This window comes from Hydra vulgaris, chromosome 13 (assembly GCF_038396675.1).
Source record: "Hydra vulgaris chromosome 13, alternate assembly HydraT2T_AEP".
Classification (NCBI taxonomy): Eukaryota; Metazoa; Cnidaria; class Hydrozoa; order Anthoathecata; family Hydridae; genus Hydra; species Hydra vulgaris.
Genome location: NC_088932.1, coordinates 29,663,177 through 29,688,023, shown reverse-complemented (window position 1 = coordinate 29,688,023; position 24,847 = coordinate 29,663,177). Strand labels below are relative to the sequence as shown.

The 24,847-nt window shown below is 25.4% G+C and overlaps 1 protein-coding gene across 1 annotated transcript in view; it reads left to right on the top strand.

Moving 5' to 3' along the window:
* Nucleotides 1–24,847, top strand: part of LOC100204164 (probable E3 ubiquitin-protein ligase HERC1) — a 105,788-nt gene that overhangs the window by 69,716 nt on the left and 11,225 nt on the right. The window contains exons 47-55 of the mRNA XM_065816887.1: nt 7,867–8,119; nt 8,201–8,305; nt 9,648–9,818; nt 12,219–12,464; nt 13,794–14,127; nt 14,266–14,447; nt 16,103–16,258; nt 22,301–22,526; nt 24,148–24,402. Of these exons, the coding sequence (XP_065672959.1) occupies nt 7,867–8,119; nt 8,201–8,305; nt 9,648–9,818; nt 12,219–12,464; nt 13,794–14,127; nt 14,266–14,447; nt 16,103–16,258; nt 22,301–22,526; nt 24,148–24,402 (1,928 nt within the window). The remainder of the gene's footprint in view (nt 1–7,866; nt 8,120–8,200; nt 8,306–9,647; nt 9,819–12,218; nt 12,465–13,793; nt 14,128–14,265; nt 14,448–16,102; nt 16,259–22,300; nt 22,527–24,147; nt 24,403–24,847) is intronic.

Sequence of the window (24,847 nt, the reverse complement as noted above, 5' to 3'; positions counted from 1 at the left end):
CACATATATATCCCAGCTAGCACACTTACTTTGGGCCAATGTATGTAAATACATGAATGTCAGCTGTTTTCTCTGATGCATATACAACATTGATCCAATGTTAGTTTTATCGTATTTATATCGTATTGATAAAAACCTTAATAGCAACGTAATTGAAAATAGTTAGCAAAATTACATTGGTCCAATGTATGTACAAACATCGCAAAAGTTGGTTGTTTTTCTTTCCAACTTTGATCCAATGTATAGGGATCAATGTTGATTCAATGTATATGGATCAATGTTGACCAAATGTGTATGGATTAAAGTTGATTCAATGTTTATAAATTAATGTTAATCCAATGTGTATGGATTAATGTTGGATTATATAGATTGGATCAACCTTGATGCATTTACATTGGAATAAGGTTGGATTATATACAGTGGATCGATGTTGTGTTTGCATCGAGAAAATGCAGATACATAAATATATATTTGTATACTTTATTAGAATTATTTTTCATCCAAGTATTTCAGTTGATTTTGGAAATATATTTTGCTAATAAATTTATCTCTTTCTTATATAAAGAAATATCAAGCCACAAACAAAACAAGCATGAATTATGCATCTTCATTCAGATGCATTCTCACTAGTTGTAATAAGTATAAACAAACATCTTCAGCAATGTTATTCATTGAAATTGATGAAATATATATGTATAAGTACATATACAGAATTATATATGCGTATAAATATATAATATGTAATCTATAAATATATATATACTAAAATATAAAACATATAAATTTAATTCCAATAAGAGTTAAATATAACATTGCGCAAACGTAAAATATAACAAAAATATATATACTATTTTATATATATATATATATATATATATATATATATATATATATATATATATATATATATATATATATATGTATATACATATATATATATATATATATGTATATATATATATATATGTATATATATATATATATATATATATATGTATATATATATATATATGTATATATAAAATAGTAAAGTATAACAAAAGTATATATACTATTTTATATATATATATGTATATTAGGGTGGGTCATTATGATGTAAATGTTAAGTTGGGGCTGTGAAACATTACTAAAATGTTGCATTACAGTCTACTTATGAAAAAAACTCCTTTTGAAATAAAATTGAAGCGTGTCTTGGATCCGCAACTTTGGGAATTTAAATTACTGTATAATCGTATAATGTAAATACACGTGGTTTAATGCTATATTCCATTACTCGACATCTTTTTACATTAAATTTAAAAATGCAAGTAGTTGTTATAGGAGAAATAGTCAGAGTGTAGTAGGCAACACATAACAGCAATTTGTTTCAGTTATTTGCTATTTGTTATGGCTCAAGAAGTCAGATTTAGAGTCAATTTTCAGTAATTCTGCTCGAGATTTACGACAATGCAAAATCATTCCATGTCGTGATTTGTGCCCGAAAACTTTCATAGTTGTTGCTGAGATGTCTTTAATAGTACGTTCAACTGCCTGAGAATGGCATGGAATACCGCTCAAGACATCAACGTGGAACTGGAAATGTTCAAGATCATCATTAGAAACAGTTGATAAAAGCGGTGGTGGTGTTGCAATAGCAACAGACCAGTCAATCATTTTTATGAATGATGAAGCTTCCGGATCAAGCTTGATGCTTGATTTATCAAAGACACGTATCTTGCTACTTTGTGATGTAGCTCATGCGTCAATTATTTTGTCACACGAAAACTGACGAATTGATACATTTTCATCTGTAACTCCTCCAATAAGAATGTTCTCAGGATGAGCAAAATAGCAGTTGTTTTGCAACACTGGTTCAAGAATTTTCCACTCTTCTTTCCCTAGTTCATAGCACTGCTTCTTAAGATAAAAGAAGTTTCTTGCTCCGTCAAGGCAGGAAGAATGACGCTTTATGTTGAACCACGATGGCGCATAAACATTTACGATGAATCTTGTAATTCTTTGCAATGGTTTTGAAGGATTTTACAAACGTAAAATACGATTGGCCTTTGTTAGCCACCTTGCATGGTTCAGATTTCCTGGCATAGCAGTCTGGAGGAACAATATTTGATCACAAGCAGTGTATCCCTGCTGAACAGCTAAGCAAGCTTTTAGAAGGTATATCTGATCAGAGCTTAAATCTTTCTTGACATCAACACTTACATCCTCAACTTTACCAGGTATATGTTTAAAGTTCACAATATCTAAATCTTTTGGATCAAAATCAAGTGCAATGTCTATTTTACCTGTTGAAGTAGCTGGACCTGTTGAACGTCCACCATCCACAACAGAGAAATATTTTCTAAAAGGTAGTTCATTTGCATGTAACAAGCAGACCAACCATTGCAATGTTCTCCCAAGACCTTCTAATTTTCTGATTACTCCATTATGTTGACCTGTGTTATTTACAGAACCATCGCAAACAACTGCTGCTAAAGTGTCTGATGATTTGATGTTGTTGATGCTCAAGTGTTGGAATTTTTTTTGGCAGTGGACATGAACAAGCTGACCTTTCTCGAACATTTTTATTAAAACACTTACACAGACAAATATCGATTAGTTGGTCTAACATCTGTAAACTTGATTTAAATGTTGCAGAGGACTTCTTGCGATCAGAGTATTTACCAAGCTCATGTACTTTGTTAATTATTCTCTTTATGCGAATAACTAAGCTGCTGACTGCAATGGTAGGAATACTTGCTTTGTTGTACAGTGCTTTAATTTCATTAGCTATGACTGTTGCTCTTTCAGTAACACTTGCGCAATTGTTATTTTTTAATAAATAGTCATATGCTTTGAAAACATCAGCTGAAGTTGGCAGTTGATTTGTTTGGAATGGTCTAGGTTGTCCAAGTATACCATGTTCAGTTTCACTTCTTGTTTTAACAGTAGCCATTTTTATTTTCAATTTTAACTAATTAAACTAAAACAAAAAAACAAACAACGTAATTTAAATGTAATATATACAAGTATATATCTTATAATGAAGTACAGGATCATGTTATCGGAAGTCAACAAACAACACTAACAGCTTTTTGTCTTATATTTCGTAGGGTGCTCTAAACTTTTGCAAAGTTCTGTATACTATTAATAAAATATTATTAACATGAATCATCAAAAAACCTAAATCTTAATGCTTTTATCCTGCAATTATACAACTGTTGTAAAATAGCATCATTTTGACCTAATATAGTAAAATTCAAGTTAAAGTTGGCAAAACTAAATCAAATTTTTATTACATTTCTTTTACATATCATTAATAGAGACAACAAAATGCAACTTTATTTTCATGTTTAATAAAAAAAAAAAAATTTGACCCACCCTAATGTAATATATATATATATATATATATATATATATATATATATATATATATATATATATATATATATATATATATACATATATATATACTATTATATATATATATATATATATATATATATGCATATATATATATATTTATATATATATATATATAATGGTGCATTGAAAAACTACAATTTTTAACAATTTTTTAAAACAAAAAAAATTTTGCGAGGTGCCCCAAGGCATTTAAAGGGTCCCTAATATATGTAAAAGAAGTTTTTTAAACATAGGTCTATCTGGTACTCAAAAAAAGTGAGATGATAATTTTTATACAAAACAATTATTATTTTCAAAATTTTTATATTATTTCTTTCAAATATATGTATTTATATATATATATATATATATATATATATATATATATATATAATATATATATATATATATATATACACATATATACATATATATACCTATAGTTAAGGCGTTCAATTTACAGTTAGTGGTAAAAAACAGCACATAGCTTGTCTATGGTTTTTAAAGTAACAAAATTAAGGTTAGATTATACCAAACGTATTAATTTAAATTAACGCATTTTTAAATTTTTTCTAGTCTATAAAATGATTTTTTTTTAAAAAAAAGACCTACAACTGACATTTTATGGTAAAAACTTCAAAATAGATCATTCAGATCAGATTACATGATGATGTTAATACCGTAATGTATCCCAGTGTTTTTTCAAGTTTAAGATTTTTTTAAAATTTTGACCCTCATATTAATTAAGACCTCTTCCCCCTCATATTTAATTGGTAGCTGGAATAAGTTTTTTATATCTAGAGCTTTTTCAAAAATAATAAAATGCAAAACAAAAGCATATATTTACTTATATAACATACTTATTGACAATTTTTAATACATTTATTTAAAACTTACAAAACATAGCAATTGTCAATTTTGTTTTGTCATCTATATTGCATAAATATGTCATTCGATTAATCTAAAAAAAAAGTGATTAAATTATGTCATGTAAAAAAAAAGGAAAAAATCTCATATAAAAACTGGAAAATTTGTCAAAATTTTCCAATAGACAAGCTGGGGCCGTATTCTTATCTCTCTGTTAAGCTTAATGGAGCGTTAAAAATTTCTTTTTAACTACATTAATTTTAAAAAAAAATTAATTTTTTAAACATAAAAGTTTTTAGTATTCGTTTTATTTAAACAAATTTAAGTAAAACTTTTGTCGTATCTTTATTTAGAAATATTTTAATGAAATTTCAGACAAAAGCTCCGTTAACCTTTGCAACGAAATATGCATACGGCTGCAGATCCTTAAATCCATCAATGAATACCAAGTTTCTTATACCCAAAGAACTCATACATTACCACAATAAAACACTTTCTTTACCATGGCTCACTTGGATACGTTTTGTGTTTTTAGCGATTTTGGTCTACTAAGCTGCCTATTTTTGGTAACCTGATGCGATACTGCAGTTGTTCGTCTTAATGCAACAGTTACTGTTGGTGTTGTTAAACAATATAATCTATAGTTACAGCTTCTGTTATTGTCAGTTTCCGAAAGAAAAAAAAACAACTCATGTTTATTACCAATAGTGACAATGGTATTTATTAAAATATTTGTGATCCATAAAAATAAAGTTTAAGTTTATTAAAATAATCATGTGATCCATAAAAGATAAAAATTAGGAACAAATTTTGAATTTAAAACATAGAAAACAGATAATAAGTTTACTTTATTATTTTTTTAATGGTTTTGAAATATTTGTTTAAAAGCCAACTATAAAATCTGTTTAAAAGAGCAAACCTATTAACAATACTAACAATATAAAATCAAATTGAGATATAAACAAATTATATTTGTGGCAAATTCTTTGTCTGAGCTTTTAGTGATTAAAAGCAGTGAGTTATGGTAATCATTTTTAACAATGAAAACAACCAAGAGAAGGTAAACAACTTCAAACAACCAGAGAGAAGGTAAACCAAGCTGTAAATGAACACAAAACATCACAACAATGGGTTTCCAGTAACAACATCCAGGTTTCTACCAGCAGCATCTGGGTTTCTAGTAACAACATCTGGGTTTCCCATAACAACTTCTGGGTTTCCAGTAACTACATCTGGGTTTCCATTAACAACAACTGGGTTTCCAGTAAAATGTTTTGTAGCTAAATTGATCAATTTATTTATTTAATATAGATAAATTTGTTTAGTTAATTTTTTTATATAATAGAAAATCAATTGTTTATAAATTAGATAGATTTTTTAATAGAAGATTGCTTGTGAAACATTTATTAAATGGCATGCCTTGTAATGAATGTTCATCAACATTAAAAAGCAAACTATTAAATGATCTTGTTCTTGAAATCGCAACAAGTCATAGAGTTGACTTTTATTTATGATCATTTTATATGTTAATCTAACCAAAAATTGATGGCATTTTAGTGTAATAGGTAAATTTGAATTAGATTGAGTTAACTGAACTTGAGGATTTGCCATGGGGGAGCACACTTTTTGAAGTTATTTTGTTCTCAGGCTCCAAACACTGCAATTTTTTGCAAAACACACTCATTTGACATAAGTTTGAACATACTTAAGTTTGAAGTTTCCATAATTCCTGAAAATGTCTTATATGAAATATCAAAAAAAATACTGCCTATGAGCCTGTTCAGTTAGGTCAAATGTCCCTCATACTTAAAAATCAAAAGGCACTGTTTTCCAAGTAATGTGGGTATGACCTTGAACTTACTAAAATTGCTTACTTAAACAAATTATTAAAAAAAGACATTAGAAAAAACATTAGAAAAAATAGCAGCCTGTTTTATTTTACTCAATAAAACTTTAAATAAAGACTGCAGTTGTTCATAATAAATACATACAATAAATACATACTTTACACAATAAATGACAACTACTGTCTTATATCGTGGGTATACTGGCTAACGATGTTAAGTTGAAAATTGGTAGTTTTGACTTAATGATCTAGTATGGTAAAGTTTACAATGTTCTACAAACTGGCAAAATACACGAAGATAAATGAAACATTATCTTTTCTCTGGTTATAATAATACATTTAACCTTGACTTATAAAACAGGTATTTTATTCAGGCTAAAAGCTTTAGATTATTTTATTTTACTTATTTCTTAAATAAACACTTAACATTATGGTCTATTTAAATGTCAACACCAAGTGCAATTTGGTAAGATCCAATTTCCATAAGTTTTTATGATGTTTTGATAAACAAGAACATGGAGAAATTATAATAGTCTTGATAACTGATTATGTTTTAGCAATAGCTCTTCATTATCTATTGTTTTGTTTTCTTTTAGCTCGTTGGGTTAAATTAGCCTTTATTTTTACTTCACTCTGTAGTGATTCTGCTTGGTTTTTGTTCCATTTTGTTTCTTTACTTTCCCAATGTCTTTTCATGTTTGGCTTGTTCTTTTTTAAACTTCTGTTTGTTTCATTTTCATTTTGTTCTCTCTTTATTCCAAGAAAAGTCAGACTAATATGCAAGTTTTTTTTTTTTGTGAATGACAAAAAGTATAATAATAATATTAAAGGTTACACAACATTTTTTTATCTGATATTATATTGTTATATAATCTTTATATTATTGTTTTATTATCCAGTTGATTATATTATAACATTTTTTTATTGTAATTCTAAATATATATAATTCAATGTTCTTCTTTCTATTTTTATACTTTTTTTATTTTTATCTATAAATTTTATAAACTTTATAAAGTTCCTTCATTTCGCTTGCTTTTTGTGAATGAAATTTTATTTTATATGAAAATTTTGAAAATTGCTCTGAAATAACTCCAAACCAGATAGGGACTAACATAGACTAAGATAGTAACTATAAAGAAAATACTTTTTTTTTTAATCTTAAATTAAAACAAAAAAATTTTTGAGGCTGTTAATAGCAAACTGGTTTTATTCATTTTGTTAAATATGTGTGTGTCTATTATTTTCGTTTTGGTCAAGTTGTTTTTCATAATGCAAACTAACAAAGTGCTCAATATTCTTTAAGAGCAAGGCTGTTATAAACGTAAACTAACAAAATGTTCTTAAAAAACAAAGCAGTTAAAAGTTAGTAAAATATCTTTTTCTTTCTTCTGACAGGTTTATCTGTTTAACTCATCAAAAAGTTAGATAAATTTTTTTTTATGAACTTATTAGTTACGTTATTAGTCAGTTGTAAATCTTGTATAAAATGTAGAGTTTAAACTAATAAAGAAGAGATTTTTTATGCTGATTCAGGTTGCTTACAGTGAAAAATTATAGTTTACCTCAAAATTTTCTTCAAGTAGCAATTTAACAACTCTGAAAATTTTATTATTCTCACCACAACGTTTGTAAAATAAAATTTGATTTTTAAATTATAAGTGATATTATATATGTGGATGTGTCTGTGGATGTGCGTTTGTGTGCAAGTTTGTGCATTAAGTTTTTTGAGGTTACAAAACAATTTATAATAGAAATAACGGTTTATACCTTAGAGGTTTTAAAGATGGTACAATAAATCTTTGGACATTTTCTAAACCAGAAAAACCAGCTGCGCTCTCTCAATCAGATTTTCAATCTTGTTGCAATAAAGATGAGATTTTGTTGATGGATATTGACCATTCTAATGTGGAAACAATATTTTCACAGACATTGTGTTTGTTAAGTTGTACAATTGACCATCTTTCATTTAGCCTCAGTAAACATTTAGCAGTGTCTTGTAAAAATGGGACAGTCTACTTTTTTGAGGTAAATTTAGTATTGGTAATTTAAGAGAAATTTAGATAATTATATTATTATATTGATTATTATATTAAATTTTTTATTTAGAATGAAAATTTATTTGCACCACATAAGGTTGGCAATTCTATTGTTCCAATCAAATATTTGTTCTGGTTGGATGATCATTTAGGTTACATTGAACAATACTCTACTGTGAGTTGAAATTAAGATATTTCTTTACAAGATACAAATTTAGTTTTATAAGCTTTACATCAAGTTGTAAACAATTTGTAAATGTTATTTTTTCATTGCTTAGATGCACTAAATTTGTAATATTGCTTCAAATTTGTGTCTTTCAGTATTTTGTAATAACTTTCAGTAACTTCAAGCTTATTGGTCATTAAAGCCATAATTTGATTATGCGCCATAAGTTTTTAAAAGTTTTTTAATAATTTGCACTTCCACCATCAGCTAGAATACAAGTACAAACTCTTCTAGGATTAGAATCAACTAATTTGTTACATATTATTTCTTTTCTTTTTTTTTGTTACACTGTTGCTTTTTGGTGTTTTTAAAAAAAGACATTTGTAACACAATAAAAAGATTTTGCTCTTTGGTGTTCTTGAAAATAACATTTTATTACACAATAAAAAGGTTCCGTTCTTTGGTGTTTTTCATAGTACAAGCAGTTGCTTTATTTTCTTTAAAAATCTTTTTCTCTTGTTTCAAACAATCAATTGATTAAAAACTGATATTTTTAAGTACTTTAACATGAAAGCATTCTGTTTTATTTCTCTAAATAAATAGCACATCCCAATTCCTAAAAAATATAACGCCTAAGAAAATGTAACACCCAAAAATTATAACAATTAAAAAATATTGCAACTATAAAATAAAACAACTAAAAACATATAACAATTTAAAAATATAAAATATAAAAAGTTGGATTTTATTTTTTATTTTTTACTTTTTTTTTTATCATTTGCTTTTTATCACATCTATTTTTTGTCAAAAAAAAATCAAACTAAACAAAAACTTGTTTCATTTTGCAAACGAGTCTTTACAGGTTGAATATGCCCAAAACAAGCCTTATTACAGATTGAGTAAGCCCCAAACAAGTCTTATTACAGGTTGAGTAAGCCCCAAATGAGTCTTACTAAAGATTGAGTTAGCCTTGTGGATAAATCCATAAAATATAGCATTTAACATATTTGATCATGATTACACATGCAAATGCTCCACTGATAAAAAAAATAATTAGAAAAATTAGAAATTTGTTCATGAAAGATTGTTCATTGAAGGTTATTTATGTTAATTTGAAAGTTATTAATGAGAGCCTAAGGTTATATATGTAAATTAGAAAATTATTTATTTGAATTAGAAAATTATTTATTTAAATAAGGTTATTTATTTAAATTAGAAGGTTATTATTTCAGTTTTTACAATTATACTTTTATTTAAAATTATTAAAAGGTTGTTTTACCAAATTAAAAGTTGTTTATATGAATTTAAAAGTTATCAATCTGAATTTCAATATTGTTTATGTGAATTTTAGGAAATCAATTTTGTTAATGTATTAAAGTTGAAGAATATGACAGACTTACCTCATGTTCGACATGCTGATTTTTTACTCTCTATAATGGAATGTAACTCACCATGTGCAGATTTTAAGTTTTTCTTAACTCAACTTTTTCCTTTTTTGCAATCTCAGTACAAGTTTGAACAGGTTTGTTTTTATTATTTATTTAAAAATATTAAAAATGATAAAGTTTACTCAAATGATGATGTTTGATAATCAAATTTTCTTTAATTACAAGCAATGAATGTAAAGTTTTAATTACTAGTAGTAATTGTATTGTTTAATTACTAACAGTAATTGTAAAGGAACTTAATCTGTTCTGACAATTTTACTTAAAGGGCTATTTTATTTTACTTTATTTATGTTTTTTATTTTCAAGGTTTTATAATAATACTTTATGATTTCTTAAATATAGATAATAGTAATAATAATTAATATTTAACGATTATATAACAGTGATTTTATATAATCATTGTGTTACAAATAGTTAGAATTTGTAGCAAGTGAAATAAAAAGTTGTTGTAATATTTCTTATAACATATGCAAATAAAAAAAGTATCCTTAGTTATTTTTGATTTAAACACCTCTAATATTCTGAGCTTTTACATGTTCTGTACCTGTTAAACAAATAAACAAAACTTTATAAAGTTATAAATAAAACTTAAACCAAATTATAGATAAAACTAAAATAATAAACCAAATGCCAAATCGAAATTCAAATAGTAATTTTCTAATGAGTCTTTATTAATGAAACACAGTGTTAAAGGAAAAATTTTTGTTAGGTGATTTTCTACTAATTTATATATATATATATATATATATATATATATATATATATATATATATATATATATATATATATATATATATATATATATATATATATATATATATATATCCATTTACTTTTACATTGCATTTTTGCTAAAAGAAAAAAGGCATCATTAGAGGATCAACTCAAATGTAAAAGTAATCCATTTAAGGACGGATTAGATATTTACAAAAGTGCAGAAGGGAATCAGCAGTAAGAAAAATACAAGGGCAATGAAAGGGAATTATAAAAACACAAGCACAATGAAGGTGAATAAGAATAGTGCAATGAAAACACATAATGATAATGTAAAGTAGAGGATTTGATAAGAGTGTTTCCGCTGTTAATACACTGATCTTTTACTGCTTTTAATGAAATTTTCTCTTGTAGCTTTTGTGAGACGTCACTGAAAGCTACAAGAGAGCTACTGAGAGCAAAGTTTAGGAAACCTTCATAACAGCCTCAGAACTCAGAATTGTTATGAATAAAAGAAAGAGTAATAAAAGTTTAAAAAAATAAGTACCATAGTTAGTTAGACCTTTTTAAAGAAAGCTGTAGTACTTTCAAAAAAATATTTATAAAAAATTCCTTGTTTCCTTTTTTTTAAAAAACATTTTTTTTTTCTTTTACTATATTATTAACTTTAATTTTTTCGGAATGAAAGACTATGTTTTGCACAAATAAATATTTTTAAGAATGAATTTAAGCACATCTTTATAAATTTAAAAAACAATTTATTTATCATTTCTAGTTTTTTTTTACCAAGTTTACTGCCAACTGAGACTGCAATCTAGATCAAGACTGCAATCAAGACTGCAATCTACTACTGTTTATGTTGGGTGTTAGCAGAAAAAAGAGTTGACCTTTGGCTGATGAAACAAGTGATGACTTCTCGTTTGAGCAACGACTCTGTATTTGTAGAAAAGAGATGCAACCTTGTGACAATTCTCTAGCTTGACAGCTAGAGAAGGTCTAGCTAGAGAACAACATTTAAAAGGTTGTCTAACTGTCAAGCTTGAGTAGGTTATTCTCTTGTTTCTTGTTGATTCTTCTCAAGCTTGTCAAGCTTCTTCTATTTCTTTTTTATCTTTGAATAATATAAATTGATTTTAATATGAGTGATAGCAAAAAGAAATAACAAAAATGATTTTTTGCTAAATAAATGTAAAGTATTTCTGATATATAAAAATGTTTAATAGTACATAATAAACAAAAATGCTTTATAATTATAAAATACATAATAAACAATTATCTTTCTAGAAGTTTTACATCTTCAAATCATCTTCAAAAATTCCAAACAATTTTCTTTAACTAAAAATTTGCTACTATTTTAAAACTTTTTTTCAGATTAATTGCAAAAAAAAAAGTTAAGAAAAAACTAGATAAGCATTTTTATTAAAATGCGTAAATAAAAATATAAAAAAAGTGTGTAAATAAAAATATAAAAAACGTGTGTAAAAAATGTATAATAAATTGTTTATAAAGTTTTTATAAAGGTATTTTGTAAAGGTTCTTATAAAGATAAATTTGTCGCTGATCTTTGTCAAATATATATTATATTTTAGATTTTTTGTCAAAGCCTTTGCAAAAATAAATTTAATCTGGTACTTAAATGTTTCATCAAGATGTTTTTATAATTGTTTTTTATATTTATTATTGTATTTTTTAATCAAAGCATTCAATAAAATCTCTTTAATATATATAGTTTTAGTTTTTAACAGGTTTATTTTTTTTAGAATCAGGTAACTACAGGTACACAGTTGACTTACTCTTCTTACATGCGATCTCTTGTTAATATTGCACTGTTATTGAGATATGATATTTTATTGGAAAACTCTGAGGTTGAAACATACAAAAACATGCGATGGTTTAGATTATACTGCAGTACCATTTGGTCAGGAATTGCTCTAAAAAAACGAGCTGAATTTCCTAAATCATTTTGGGAACTAAACAACAAATTAGATATTAATGAAACAAGCAAGGTAAGCATTTAAGTTATTACTTTTATAGTATATAATTATTATTCTATAGAAGGAAAGATGTTAAGTGATAGCTGGTTGACCAAGTAGCATTATTTGTAATGAACTGGAATGCACACAAAATTTAACTTAATGGATGATGGGTGTTTTATCATTGTTGAATTTTAATCTATTAGTTAATGTATATAATTTTGCATCTTCAAAACTGATTGGTTTATGTAATTATTCAACCTTTCCAATGTTCATTGAATGATAAGTGTAGAATTCATTGTTGAAGCATTCCAATAAAGTATACCATGCCCAATATGTTCAAAGCATTCCAATAATGTTATATATATATTTAGATATATATAAATATATATATATTTAGTATATATATATATATATATATATATATATATATTTAGTGTATATATATATATATTTATTATATATATATATATATATATATATATATATATATTTAGTGTATATATATATATATATTTAGTGTATATATATATATATATACACATATACATACACACACATATATATATATATATATGTGTGTGTATGTATATGTGTATATATATATATATACACTAAATATATATATATATATATATATATATATATACACTAAATATATATATATATATATATATATATATATATATATATATATATATATATATATATATATATATATATATATACTAAATATATATATATATATATATTTAGTATATATATATATATATATGTATATGTGTATATATATACATATATATATATATATATATTTAGTGTATATATATATATATATATATATATATATATATATATACACACATATACATACACACACATATATATATATATATGTATGTATATATATGTTTTCTATAAAGTTCTTTACATATATATATATATATATACACATATACATACACATATACATACATATATATATTTAGTATATATATTTAATATATATATATATATATATACATATATATATATGTATATGTATATGTGTATATATATACATATATATATATATATATATATATATATATATATATATATACATATATATATATATATATATATATATATATATATATATATATATATATATATATATATATATATATTTAGTGTGTATATATATATATATATATATATATATATATATATATGTATATACATGTTTTCTATAAAGTTCTACTAAGTATTGAAAATAGTTTTTATATTAAAGTAAATGAAATTCCGAAATAGTATTCAAAAATTAGGTAAAATTGGTTTGTTTAGTTTTTTTTATGTTTGTTTATAAATTTTGTTTATTAGGCTAACTCAAGCTGGAGTTTAACACAAGATAATGAAATTATAGATTGGTTTACTAATTTCCCAAAAGATTGGGAAATATCAGCACCAATAACTGTTTATGTTTGGGGATCTAATATTAATGGAGAGCTGCCTGGTTTGCCAGGAAAAACATGCTTACAACCAAATTTAGTGTCAACATTTAGACAAGTTCGTGAAATTGTGTGTGGTCAAAATTGCACATTTCTTTTACAAACTAATGGTTCAGTTTTTGCATGTGGAGAGGGCACTTATGGAAGATTAGGGCAAGGAACATCAGATGATGAACACTCTTTGGTACCAATATCTGAGTTGCAAGGTCAAAATAACTTACTATTTATATACTATTTATACGGGATGGGATATTTTTTAATGTGTGTTAAAATGTTGTTTTGAAAAAAATCTAAAAGGCTGTTTTAATTAATTTTATAATTTTCAATAGTTTTTTATTCATTAGGTTATTGTATAATTCAGTTGGCTACTTCCCTTGGCGGTGATGGACATACCTTAGCAGTAGCAGATAGTGGTGAAGTGTTTAGTTGGGGTGATGGTGATTATGGAAAGTTAGGACATGGAAACAGTGAAAGACAAAGAAAACCAAAACAAATTATAGCACTTCAAGCAGAGCATGTTGTCCAAGTTTGTTTTTAAAAACTGCATTTTTTTTTTTTTTATCTTTTTTTTTTTTTTTTTTTTATATATATATTTGATCATTTAATTCTACACATTAGAGCTGGGGGAAGGGGGTAGACAGTGTCTTAATTAACACAAACTATTTTTAGAAATAACTTGAATAAGTAAAATATTTATAAAATTAAATCCTCAAAGTGAGGATTTGATTCTATAAATATTTGTATTATAAAAATAAAATGTTTTGATTAAAAGAATTTATTTTTATACATTGATAGCAAAAGTTTTTTAAGCACCTTTTTCAATTTTCAAAAACTAAAAAAAAAAACTCCAAATAATAAATTAAAAGGTTTTGGCTTGGGAAAAATTTTTACTAAAACAAATGAGTTTAATTTTAAAGTCTTATTTATTTATTTTTTTTTTTTTTGCTAAAAATTTTTGTACTCGACAGATTTCTAAAATAAAAACTTTTTACATTAAAATATATTAAAAATCAAGAAAAAAGTTGAAATATCAATTAAATGAAGAAAATAAAGAAATAATCAAAGACAAGTGAGATAGCATAAAGCATATTGTCTATGCTTATAGGTCAGACCTATTGTTTGAGTTTTTATCCTATTCATCATCATACTCTATATCTATGTTGCAGGTAGTTTGGTTTGTAGGCCACTGCAGGATTTCATCATAAAAATATTCATAACCTGTAGTAAAATTGGTCAACTTCTTCAGGTTTCTTATATCATGGGCATGCAATCACTGTTGGTAGCTCTGGTACTGCAGAATATTTTTTGAATGTGAACATTGAGGAGGTGAAACTGTCAATAAAGCTTTAGTAACTATTTTTACTTGTTGTAATAAAACTTTTTGTAGATGGATACTTCAGATGTAATCCTGTCTTCCTTTTGAATTCACCTTCTAGAAGTTTCATCTGAGTTAACAGTTTTCTTATAAAAATGTTTTGCTTCATAATCATCAGAACTACCTATACTGTGCATTTTTTAAACAAAATAGTTGTAAAATACCAAGTTAAAGCGCTGTTGTAAATCATGTTTTTTAGCTGATAAGGAGAAATTAGAGTTTTATAATTGAAACAATAACTTTATGTGTTTGCTTAGAAGCACATTTTATAATCCACTAGGATGTAAAAAATTGTAAATTTTATATAAAGAGTGAATATTCATAAATAAGAAGATTCTCAGTCAGATATGGTGACTTATTTAGTGTCTCTAGGAAACTTACAATAAATTTCCCACAACACTAAACAATAACATTACCCTCAAAAACTATAGATGCCTAATTTCTCATTCACAACCAACCTGGTTGACAGGACCACAGGATTAGAAAAGTATGTAGTGCTATTTATACTCAAATATGCAAACGAAATAAGACAAACATAAAATAATTCAATAATCGAAAATTTAAAGACAAAATACAACCCATTGAAAGGTTTGAATATGAGATTCGGATTATTAAATATTTTGAGCTTTTCAATAGACAATTTAAAAATTTTCCAAAAAGTAAATTTTTTTTTAATTATATATTTTATAGACTCTAAAACATATTTCTTACAAATAAAGTTTAATCATGTTTAGGTTTTTTCTTTAATCATGTCAAGTTCTTTTTCTTTTCTATTTCTGTTTTTATATTGTTAAATTTTCTTTTAGGCATCTTGTGGTTTTAAACATTCTGCTATTTTAACTAAAGATGGTAAAGTTTTCACATTTGGTCAAGGCCAATACGGAATTCTGGGAGATGGTGGAAATTCTCCACAAAAAACTCCTCAATTGATATTATCACTAAAGAATGAACATATTTCACAGGTTTTCTTTTTATAAATTTTTTCCAATAATTATACATAAAAATATTTTTTTTATGTGTACGTTTTTAATTATTTCTAATTTATTTTAATTATTTTTGTATATGGCAGAGGAAATCTGTGCTTCTTGAAGTAAACCAAAAAATTAAATCACACTGTAAAATATTTAATTGTAAAATAATGAAGAAAAAACTCTTTGCTTTGTTGTTTGTTGTAAATAAGAATTTGAAAGCGTTTGTAGCTTGATATTAGTAGGATATTTATGTTTTTTTAATTCAATTTATGCATACAAACATACATATATTATAAAAACTTTTTTTTTTTTTGATACAATTAGGGATCCATTTAAAATTGAAAAAGGGCCAGTTAGGATCCCTAGAAAAAAATTTTATTCAGAAAGTTTTTAAATCCAATGTTATTTTATTATGTAGAACAAACCTAGGAATGTAACAGAAGAAATTTTCAAAAAAAGTAATTTTCACCTCCACCAATATACGTGTGTGTTTGTCAATTATACTACCACAATAGTTTTTGAAACTATTTTGGTAGTATAATTGACAATTTTAAGTTATGCAATTTATTATAAAAAAATTCCATTTTTTTGTGATAGTTTTATAACATAAAAACCTTATGACGCTTTTATAACTGGTTTTTATAATTCTCAAGGCGAGTATGCATAATATGTGATGAAACAATTATTATTAATAGATTATTTTTTTCAATTTTGTAATAGATGTTTTAGGTATTTTTTTAATTATTATATGAAATACTGTTAAAAAGTTTTCATTTTTTGGAGATTCAACTAATACAAACACAGGATGGTCAGGTGGGTATTAATGCTCATCTTGAGAAAACGTCTGAACATAAATGCTAATTGCATGAAACCTACAAATGAACTTAAACTAAAACATTTAATATCAATGAAAAGCTAGGATAGGTTTACAGGAATGATATGACAAAAAGTTATAAAGTACACTCCTGCCAGATGGAGAGGAACTCCTCAACATGGATGAGAAAACATAAAAAGCATTTATACTGATGCTTATATCAGTTATAGGTATGAAAATACTATTAAGTTGGGAAAACTTTCTTTGGATATTTATAATCTTAGATGTGAGTCACTATCTCATTCTTGCTGGCTTACAACAAGTATGGCTTAGATATTCTTGTGACAAGAAATCATAACCTTAAGTACAGTAAGCTGGGGATATTAAAGACGTTAGTTGAGCTATGTGTAAAAAATGTATTTTGAACTTTAATTCTACCAAACATCTACCAGTTGGTAATATTACTAATACCAACTGGGGCTTGGTACAGTCATATTGAGTATTCTGGTTTCTCTCTTGACAAAAATTAAAAGAAAGTTTGATGTCAATAAGGTTTTATAATTTAGAAGAAATAAGACACTGCTGTTCAAAAAAGAATATTTTATAGATAAATTTTGATGCAATTAATCTTCAAGAATTGATCTCTTGGAATGTCAAAGATTATTATGAACCAATATTTACATGTAATCTTTTTAAAGGTGAGATCTCCAAGTTGATTGAAAATCCATTAAAAATTTCTAAGTTCAGTATTCACACTCAAGCAACAGAACGCTTCCTTAAGAGCGTTAAGGATGGATCTGCCATTGTTTTGGCCAAGAAAGGAGAGATAGATTCATTAGAACTAGAATGATACATTGTGAAGAACTTCCTACCTTTAAAAAAAGAAAGGTGTTCTTGAAAAACTGTTACCAAGAAATGAATCAAATGAAATGAATTGTTTTTAAATCTTTTTTTGTGCTAACTTTTCTTGCTTTCGTGTATTCTGTAACACCAATATTTTCAATACTGGTGACAAATTGAATGTTTTGCCATAACAAAAAAGACTGCCAGGGAAGGAGGGGGGCTGTTCCCAGGCTCTAATCATTAGGAAGATATAATTGGTTTCTGACAAAACAATCTCATTTGACATGAATATGAATATAAAAAAGTTTAGAGTTTTTCTGAATAAATAAAAATTTTTAAAATAGAATATAAGTCTCAATTCTAGATAATGTATGTTATTGCAATTCTAATAAAGTATTATTTTTATTACATTTTTATTATATTGGCAGATAATTGCAGATGGGCAGTTTTAAAGATTGGGACTGAGTACAGTAGAATCCCGTTAACTCGGACTCTGAAGGGGTATATATTTTTTGTCCAACTTAGCGAATGTCCAAATTAAGCAAAGCTCTCATTAAGTCGGACTTTTAAAAATGTCCAACTTATTGAGATTTCAAGACTTATCGAATGTTCCTTGATATATAAATATTATGTACATATATATTGAACAATATAATCTTATGTGAAATATATATTTTTGTATAAATAATATATGCTACAAATTAAAAAAGTCCAAAATTGATGTTTGTTTCAGTGACTCGCACCACTCTGAGTAAACATAACAAAAAATTAACAAGGGTATCAATTGCTTCACGAACTTCTTCAGTCGTTGGCTTTGTCACCGTTTCATCCGACATTTCATTTCCTTCTTCTTCTTTAGTTTCTTTCTTTCTAACTACCTCAATGGTATCTTGAACAATATCTTCATCTATCATCACTCCTACTTGATAGCTTTCTTTTAGCAACTTTTAACGTTTTTAGTAGAGAAACCTTGATCGAAGTATAACTGAATTGAAGATATCAGTGAAAATGTTTAGTTTGTTAAATTATTTTTGACGCTAAAGTAATTAATTTTCGAACGTTCTAAGTTTAGAATTTTAATTGATATTTTTAAATTTTTAATGTAATAGTTATTAACAAATAGAATTTAATCGAAGCTTAACTGAATTGAAAGCTCTCCATTAAAATGTTTAGCTATGTTTAATTATATTTGACGCAAAAGTATTTTATTTTCGAGCATTTAAAGTTTGAAATTTTTATCAAAGTATTGGAAGTTTTGTTATTATATGCACTTATATGCAAATTGAAAATAAAAGTCCTAGTTAAGCGAAGTTTTTTGCCGAGGGGATCTCAAAAAACAGCATGAATTAGCGAATGGTCTGACTTAACCAGGGTACGACTTAAGCGGATGATTTTACAGTAAGTTGATAGAGAATGTTCAAGGGGAATTGAAATTCCGTCAGACTTAGTAAAAGTCCGACTTATCCAGGGTCCGAGTTAGCGGGATTCAACTGTATTTTTATTGTGAAACTACAAAAAACTTACTAAATTATTAATTGAATACTTGTGTGAACATTAAAAAAGAAAATCTTTTTAAAAATAGATTAAAAAGAAAAAAAAGACTTTATAAGTAATAAATATAGAATAACAGTAGGAAGAAAGCTGTGACTTGTCACTTGCATGCAGCTCTCAAATGAGCAATTTTTAGCTTTTGTAACTGTTATAAATAAGAAAAAAGTAGTATAGAACTAAAATGTTGCAAAATTTTCAAATATTACAATCTGTGAAACAAAAATATAAAAAAGCAGAGTTTAGAGAATAATTTGTGTTAAAGATGAAAAGTTTCATCTGCTTCACTTTCACAATACAAAACAACAATTATTACATGAAAAATTATTTTCTAAGTACCCCAATGGAACAGAAGTTTGTCAAAAAAAGTAAAGTCACATGAATTTGAAAAAGCTTTTTTGGCCAATATCTATAACGTCAAGATTATATTTAGAGTCATTGAAGTGAACTATGCCATTTCCTGAAATATTGCAAGATCTTAACATCTATATTTATATAATGGATTGCCACAAAAAAATTTTATAATGGCAAGAAAGATATTAATGATGCTTTTTAAATTTTGCGGTAATAGACTTTGCTAATCACTTGACAATCAAGAGGTTTGAGGTTCAAATTTACATCTTTAGGATTACTCTGTTCTCTGTGTAGCATGTTATCTGTTGTTTGTTATTTGTAGCTGTGTATTTTTATTAGGTTGGTAGAGAGTTGTAAATAAGAAAAAATATATATATATATTAATAGTAAAAATAAAACTAAAATTTAAAAAAATTGTTTCTCTGTGTAGTGGTCTTGTTTATCTTTGTGTTTTAGAGTTTAGGGAGACTAAAAAAACTAAAAAAGATCTTTATCAAGAAAAAGTCTTTCAATTTGTTCAGATGAATCTATAGACAGAAACCTTCGATACATTTTAGTAGATTTGACTGTCAAATAGGACTTAATAACACAAATGAAACAATATTTAGCAAGGAGTCAACATTAAAAAGGCATTTAACAGCATTTTTCACAGGTCCAATTACATTTGAAGAAACTAGTCAGTATAACAGGTTCATCTGCAATAGTTGCTAAAAAAAATTGTCTTCTAGGACTACTGAAAAGTGATACAATCATTCCAGACTTCTAGATTAATTTGATGTATCATATTAGTAAGAACTCTACAAATGATAAAACATGTTTTTTAAATGTGAATGAAAAAATAAAAAAAAGTTAGAATATCAAATAAAACATGGCAGACAAACTCAATTTTAAAACTTGATTGAAAACTAAAAAAAAAGTATTAGGAGTAGTAAAAAAATTGAACAAATTAACTTTTAAATAACTCATTATGTTCTTAACAAAATTTAAAACATTTGAATTGTAATAAATACCACAAAAAAATTTTCACATTTTTAAAGTAGATGAATCAAAAGGGTTTTTTATAAGATTTTTTTAAGACATTTTTTAAGACATTTATTTTTTAAGACATTTTTTTAAGACATTTTTTATAAGATTTCATAGTCTTTATTTAATTTACCGTAGTAGTAAATTTAATTTACCGTAGTAGTAAAGTTTAATTTACCGTAGTAGTAAATTTAATTTACCGTAGTAAATTTAATTTACCGTAGTAGTAAATTTAATTTACCGTAGTAGTAAATTTAATTTACCGTAGTAGTAAATTTAATTTACCGTAGTAGTAAATTTAATTCACCGTAGTAGTAAATTTAATTTATCATAACTCTAAAATAACAAAATTTTAAATTTCTGATCTATTAATTTCTTCAATTAAATTAAAAATAGGTTTAACTCTTTGTATATTGTGTAAAGAATTGCATTTAAAAATGGCTTATGACTAATTGAAGAGTTTTTTGTGAAAATATTATTAAAGATTTAAAAAACAAAAAATATTAAACTGAAATTTGTAGAAATATAATTTATTCAAAGGCAAGCAAATCTATAAAATTATTTAGATCTCGTGACTGCTATGAAACAAACCATTAGGTTGGATGTTCAAGAAAAATATCACAAAGTAATATTTTTCTTGAATAGTTTTTAGTCAAAAAATCTTTTTAGTGATGAATTAAAATATAAGCTCTTTGGAAAGTAGCGGAAAGTCTAGAGACTAAGTGACATCATTTAAAACACTAAATATACCAAGAAGAGTGAGGCATAGAATGTCTGCTATGGCTTGGGGATGTTTCTCAGCATTAGGGCCTAACCACAAAATTAATGGAATTATTGACCGTTTTGTATGCAAAGATATCTTGGGAGAGTTTATGATGCTACATGCTGAATGGGAAATGCCCTTTAAAATTTTTTAGCAGGAAAATCACCCCAAATATCTAAAAGAATTTTCTAACTTTTCTTTTGACTTTTTTTTAACTTTTGCAGTGCAACAATATTTAAAGTCATTATAGCAGTTAAAAATAAAATTAATATATCAAATTGTGAAAAAAAATTTGTTGAGTTAAATTTTTTGAGAATTTTTTTTTCGGTAATTTAGTTGGTAGGTATTTTATTGACTTTTTTAAAGGCTTCTGGGTTATTTAGACTATAGTTTGAGGTTAAAAAGTGTGCCACTTTTCTTTCATCAAAATGTGTCATCCCTCATTCATTAAAAAGTGTGTCATCCCACTTTCATTAAAAAAGTGTGCCTTCCCCTGTCATACAAGTAAATAAAATAATAAATCATTTGTAAATACTTTAAAAATTGATTGTTTGTTTGGTTATATGTGAGGCAAATATTGCTCTCGATAAGTTTACATCATGTGTATTGATTATTTGGATTATGGGTTATTTATTTTTGTTTAGTAAAGTTGAAATTTTATTAAACTGTTTTTAAACTTCTTAATTAGATTGCTTGTGGAAAAGATCACACCCTTGCGCTTGCTAACAATGGCAAAAAGCTTTATGCTTGGGGCGATGGTGAATTTGGAAAATTAGGCCTGGGATCAACAACTGTTAGGGCTATCCCAAACCTTGTAGACAGTTATAGAAATATTTGTCTTAAAAAAATAGCATGTGGGTCAAAATTTTCTATTGTACTTGCTACCAATGGATATCTCTATACCTTTGGTCATAGTATGTTTTATTTATTTTTATTTGTTTTATTTATTGTTATTTTAAGTGTAGATTGAGGACCATGATAGGATCTATTACAATTTATAAGTTGATACTCTCAGCAATTTGTTAAAGAAAACTATATAGTGAATGGAAAAATGCAGAGAAAATAAATGATAAAAAACATCACAATTGTTTTAAATTTATAAAATTAAATATTTATAAAATCAATCTCAAATTATATAATTATATATAAATATATCACTATATAATTATAGTGAATATTTATCTAAAATATATATATTGTAAAAGATCATTATTATTGAAGCAAAGCAGTTAAGAATCTATACGTTAAAATGTTTTTCAATTAAATTTATTTAATAATATTTTATTTTGATAAAATTTAACTATTACTTATATCATATCAAATAAAAACTGTTTATTTTATAAACATATTTTATAAAACAATAAGAACTGGTTAATAGAATATAAGATATAAATGTTTTAAAAACAAGATATATACCTACATATATATATATATATATATATATATATATATATATATATATATATATATATCCCAAACTTCTTTTTTTAATCACTAATGATTGAACACAATAGTAATAATTTATAAGCATTTATTTTTTCACTAATTCTAGTGATGAATGCTTTTCAACATTAGATCATGCTTGTAATTTTTTTATTTCGACTTTAAGAGTATTAGTTTTCTCCCAATTTATTTTTTCAGAGAAAAACTTGCTATGTGTGGCAATTACTGATTGATTTTGCTCTGAAAAAATAAATTAGGAGAAAATTAATACTCTTAAAGTTGAAATAAAAAAATTCGACTGTAAAATACGTGAAGCACTCAAAATACAGAGGCACCAATGTTTCCCATCAAATAGCAGAATAAATCTCAATAATGAGCAATTTGTCAAAACTAAATTTTGGACTCCATTTTTTCTATTCTTACGTAAAGAAAAAAGAAGCCATTTAACTGCTGATGCCAGTTAAAAAATTTATTAAACTATTTTTTTAAAGTTTAAAAATTTTGTAATACTTTACAAGCTGATGATGCTGGTGTCCATAACCCAGTGAATATTTCTCAAAATAAATTATTATTTGTATTAAGAGAATTCGTATTGTTTGTTGTTTTCTTATTAATATAACATACACTCTTATACACGATGTCAACACTCATATATATATATATATATATATATATATATATATATATATATATATATATATATATATATATATATATATATATATATATGTATATATGTGTATATATATATATATATATATATATACATATATATATATTATATATATATATATATATATATATAATATGCATACTTAGCTAAACAATATGATGTCATACTGAAATAGAGAGCTTTGAGGGCTTTAGTACATACATAGACTGACTATGTAAGGGAGTGCAACTACATTAACTAAGAGTTTAAGTTGGGATAGCAAATCTCATTTTTCTTTGTTTTTTCTTCTTTTTCTAAAAAAACTGTATGGATTTGTCAGTAAAAAAAGACTCTATAAACATAGTTCACATAAACATGTTAACACCTATCTACAGTAAATGTAGATGTGTATAGATAGTTAGATTAATTTTATTGTTTAGAAGATTTTCTTGGTATTGCTGAAACAGATTTACTTGATAACACTATACCACAGATTGTTAACTCATTGATGCCTCATCCTATTATTGATGTAGCTGCTGGCTGCAATTATATACTTGCTCTTGATAACAGTAGCAACATATGGGCATGGGGTACTAATGAAGAAGGACAGTTAGGCATTGGAACAACAAATCCTCAGTATTTGCCTCAATTAGTTTGCACATTCAGTGGTACTAACATCACAAGACTATCTGCAGGTTAGTTCTTTTTTTTATTTTTTTGAGTTTATACTGTAGAGTAGTTAGTATAATGCTAAGAAATTTTGTAATAATCATTATGATGTTGATTATAATATTCTATTATTATTTATTCATTATTATATAATATTGTATTCTATATTATTTATTATTATAATAATCATTATGATCATAATTAAATGATTTAATAATTCTCACTGAGGTTACTAATTCAGAGATTTTCTTACAATATTTTCATAAAATAATTAAGGTAATTAACCAGGTTTTTCCTCTTTGGTTGTTTAATAGTTATATATTTCATTCTTCACTTTTAAATTTTTTTTAGCTGATATGTAACATAATATCTAGAAATAATAAAATTAATTTTTTAGTATGTATTTTCAAAGTTAGCTGTAAACTTAGTGTTAAAATTTTAACATTTTTGATTATAAAAATTTTTCAACAC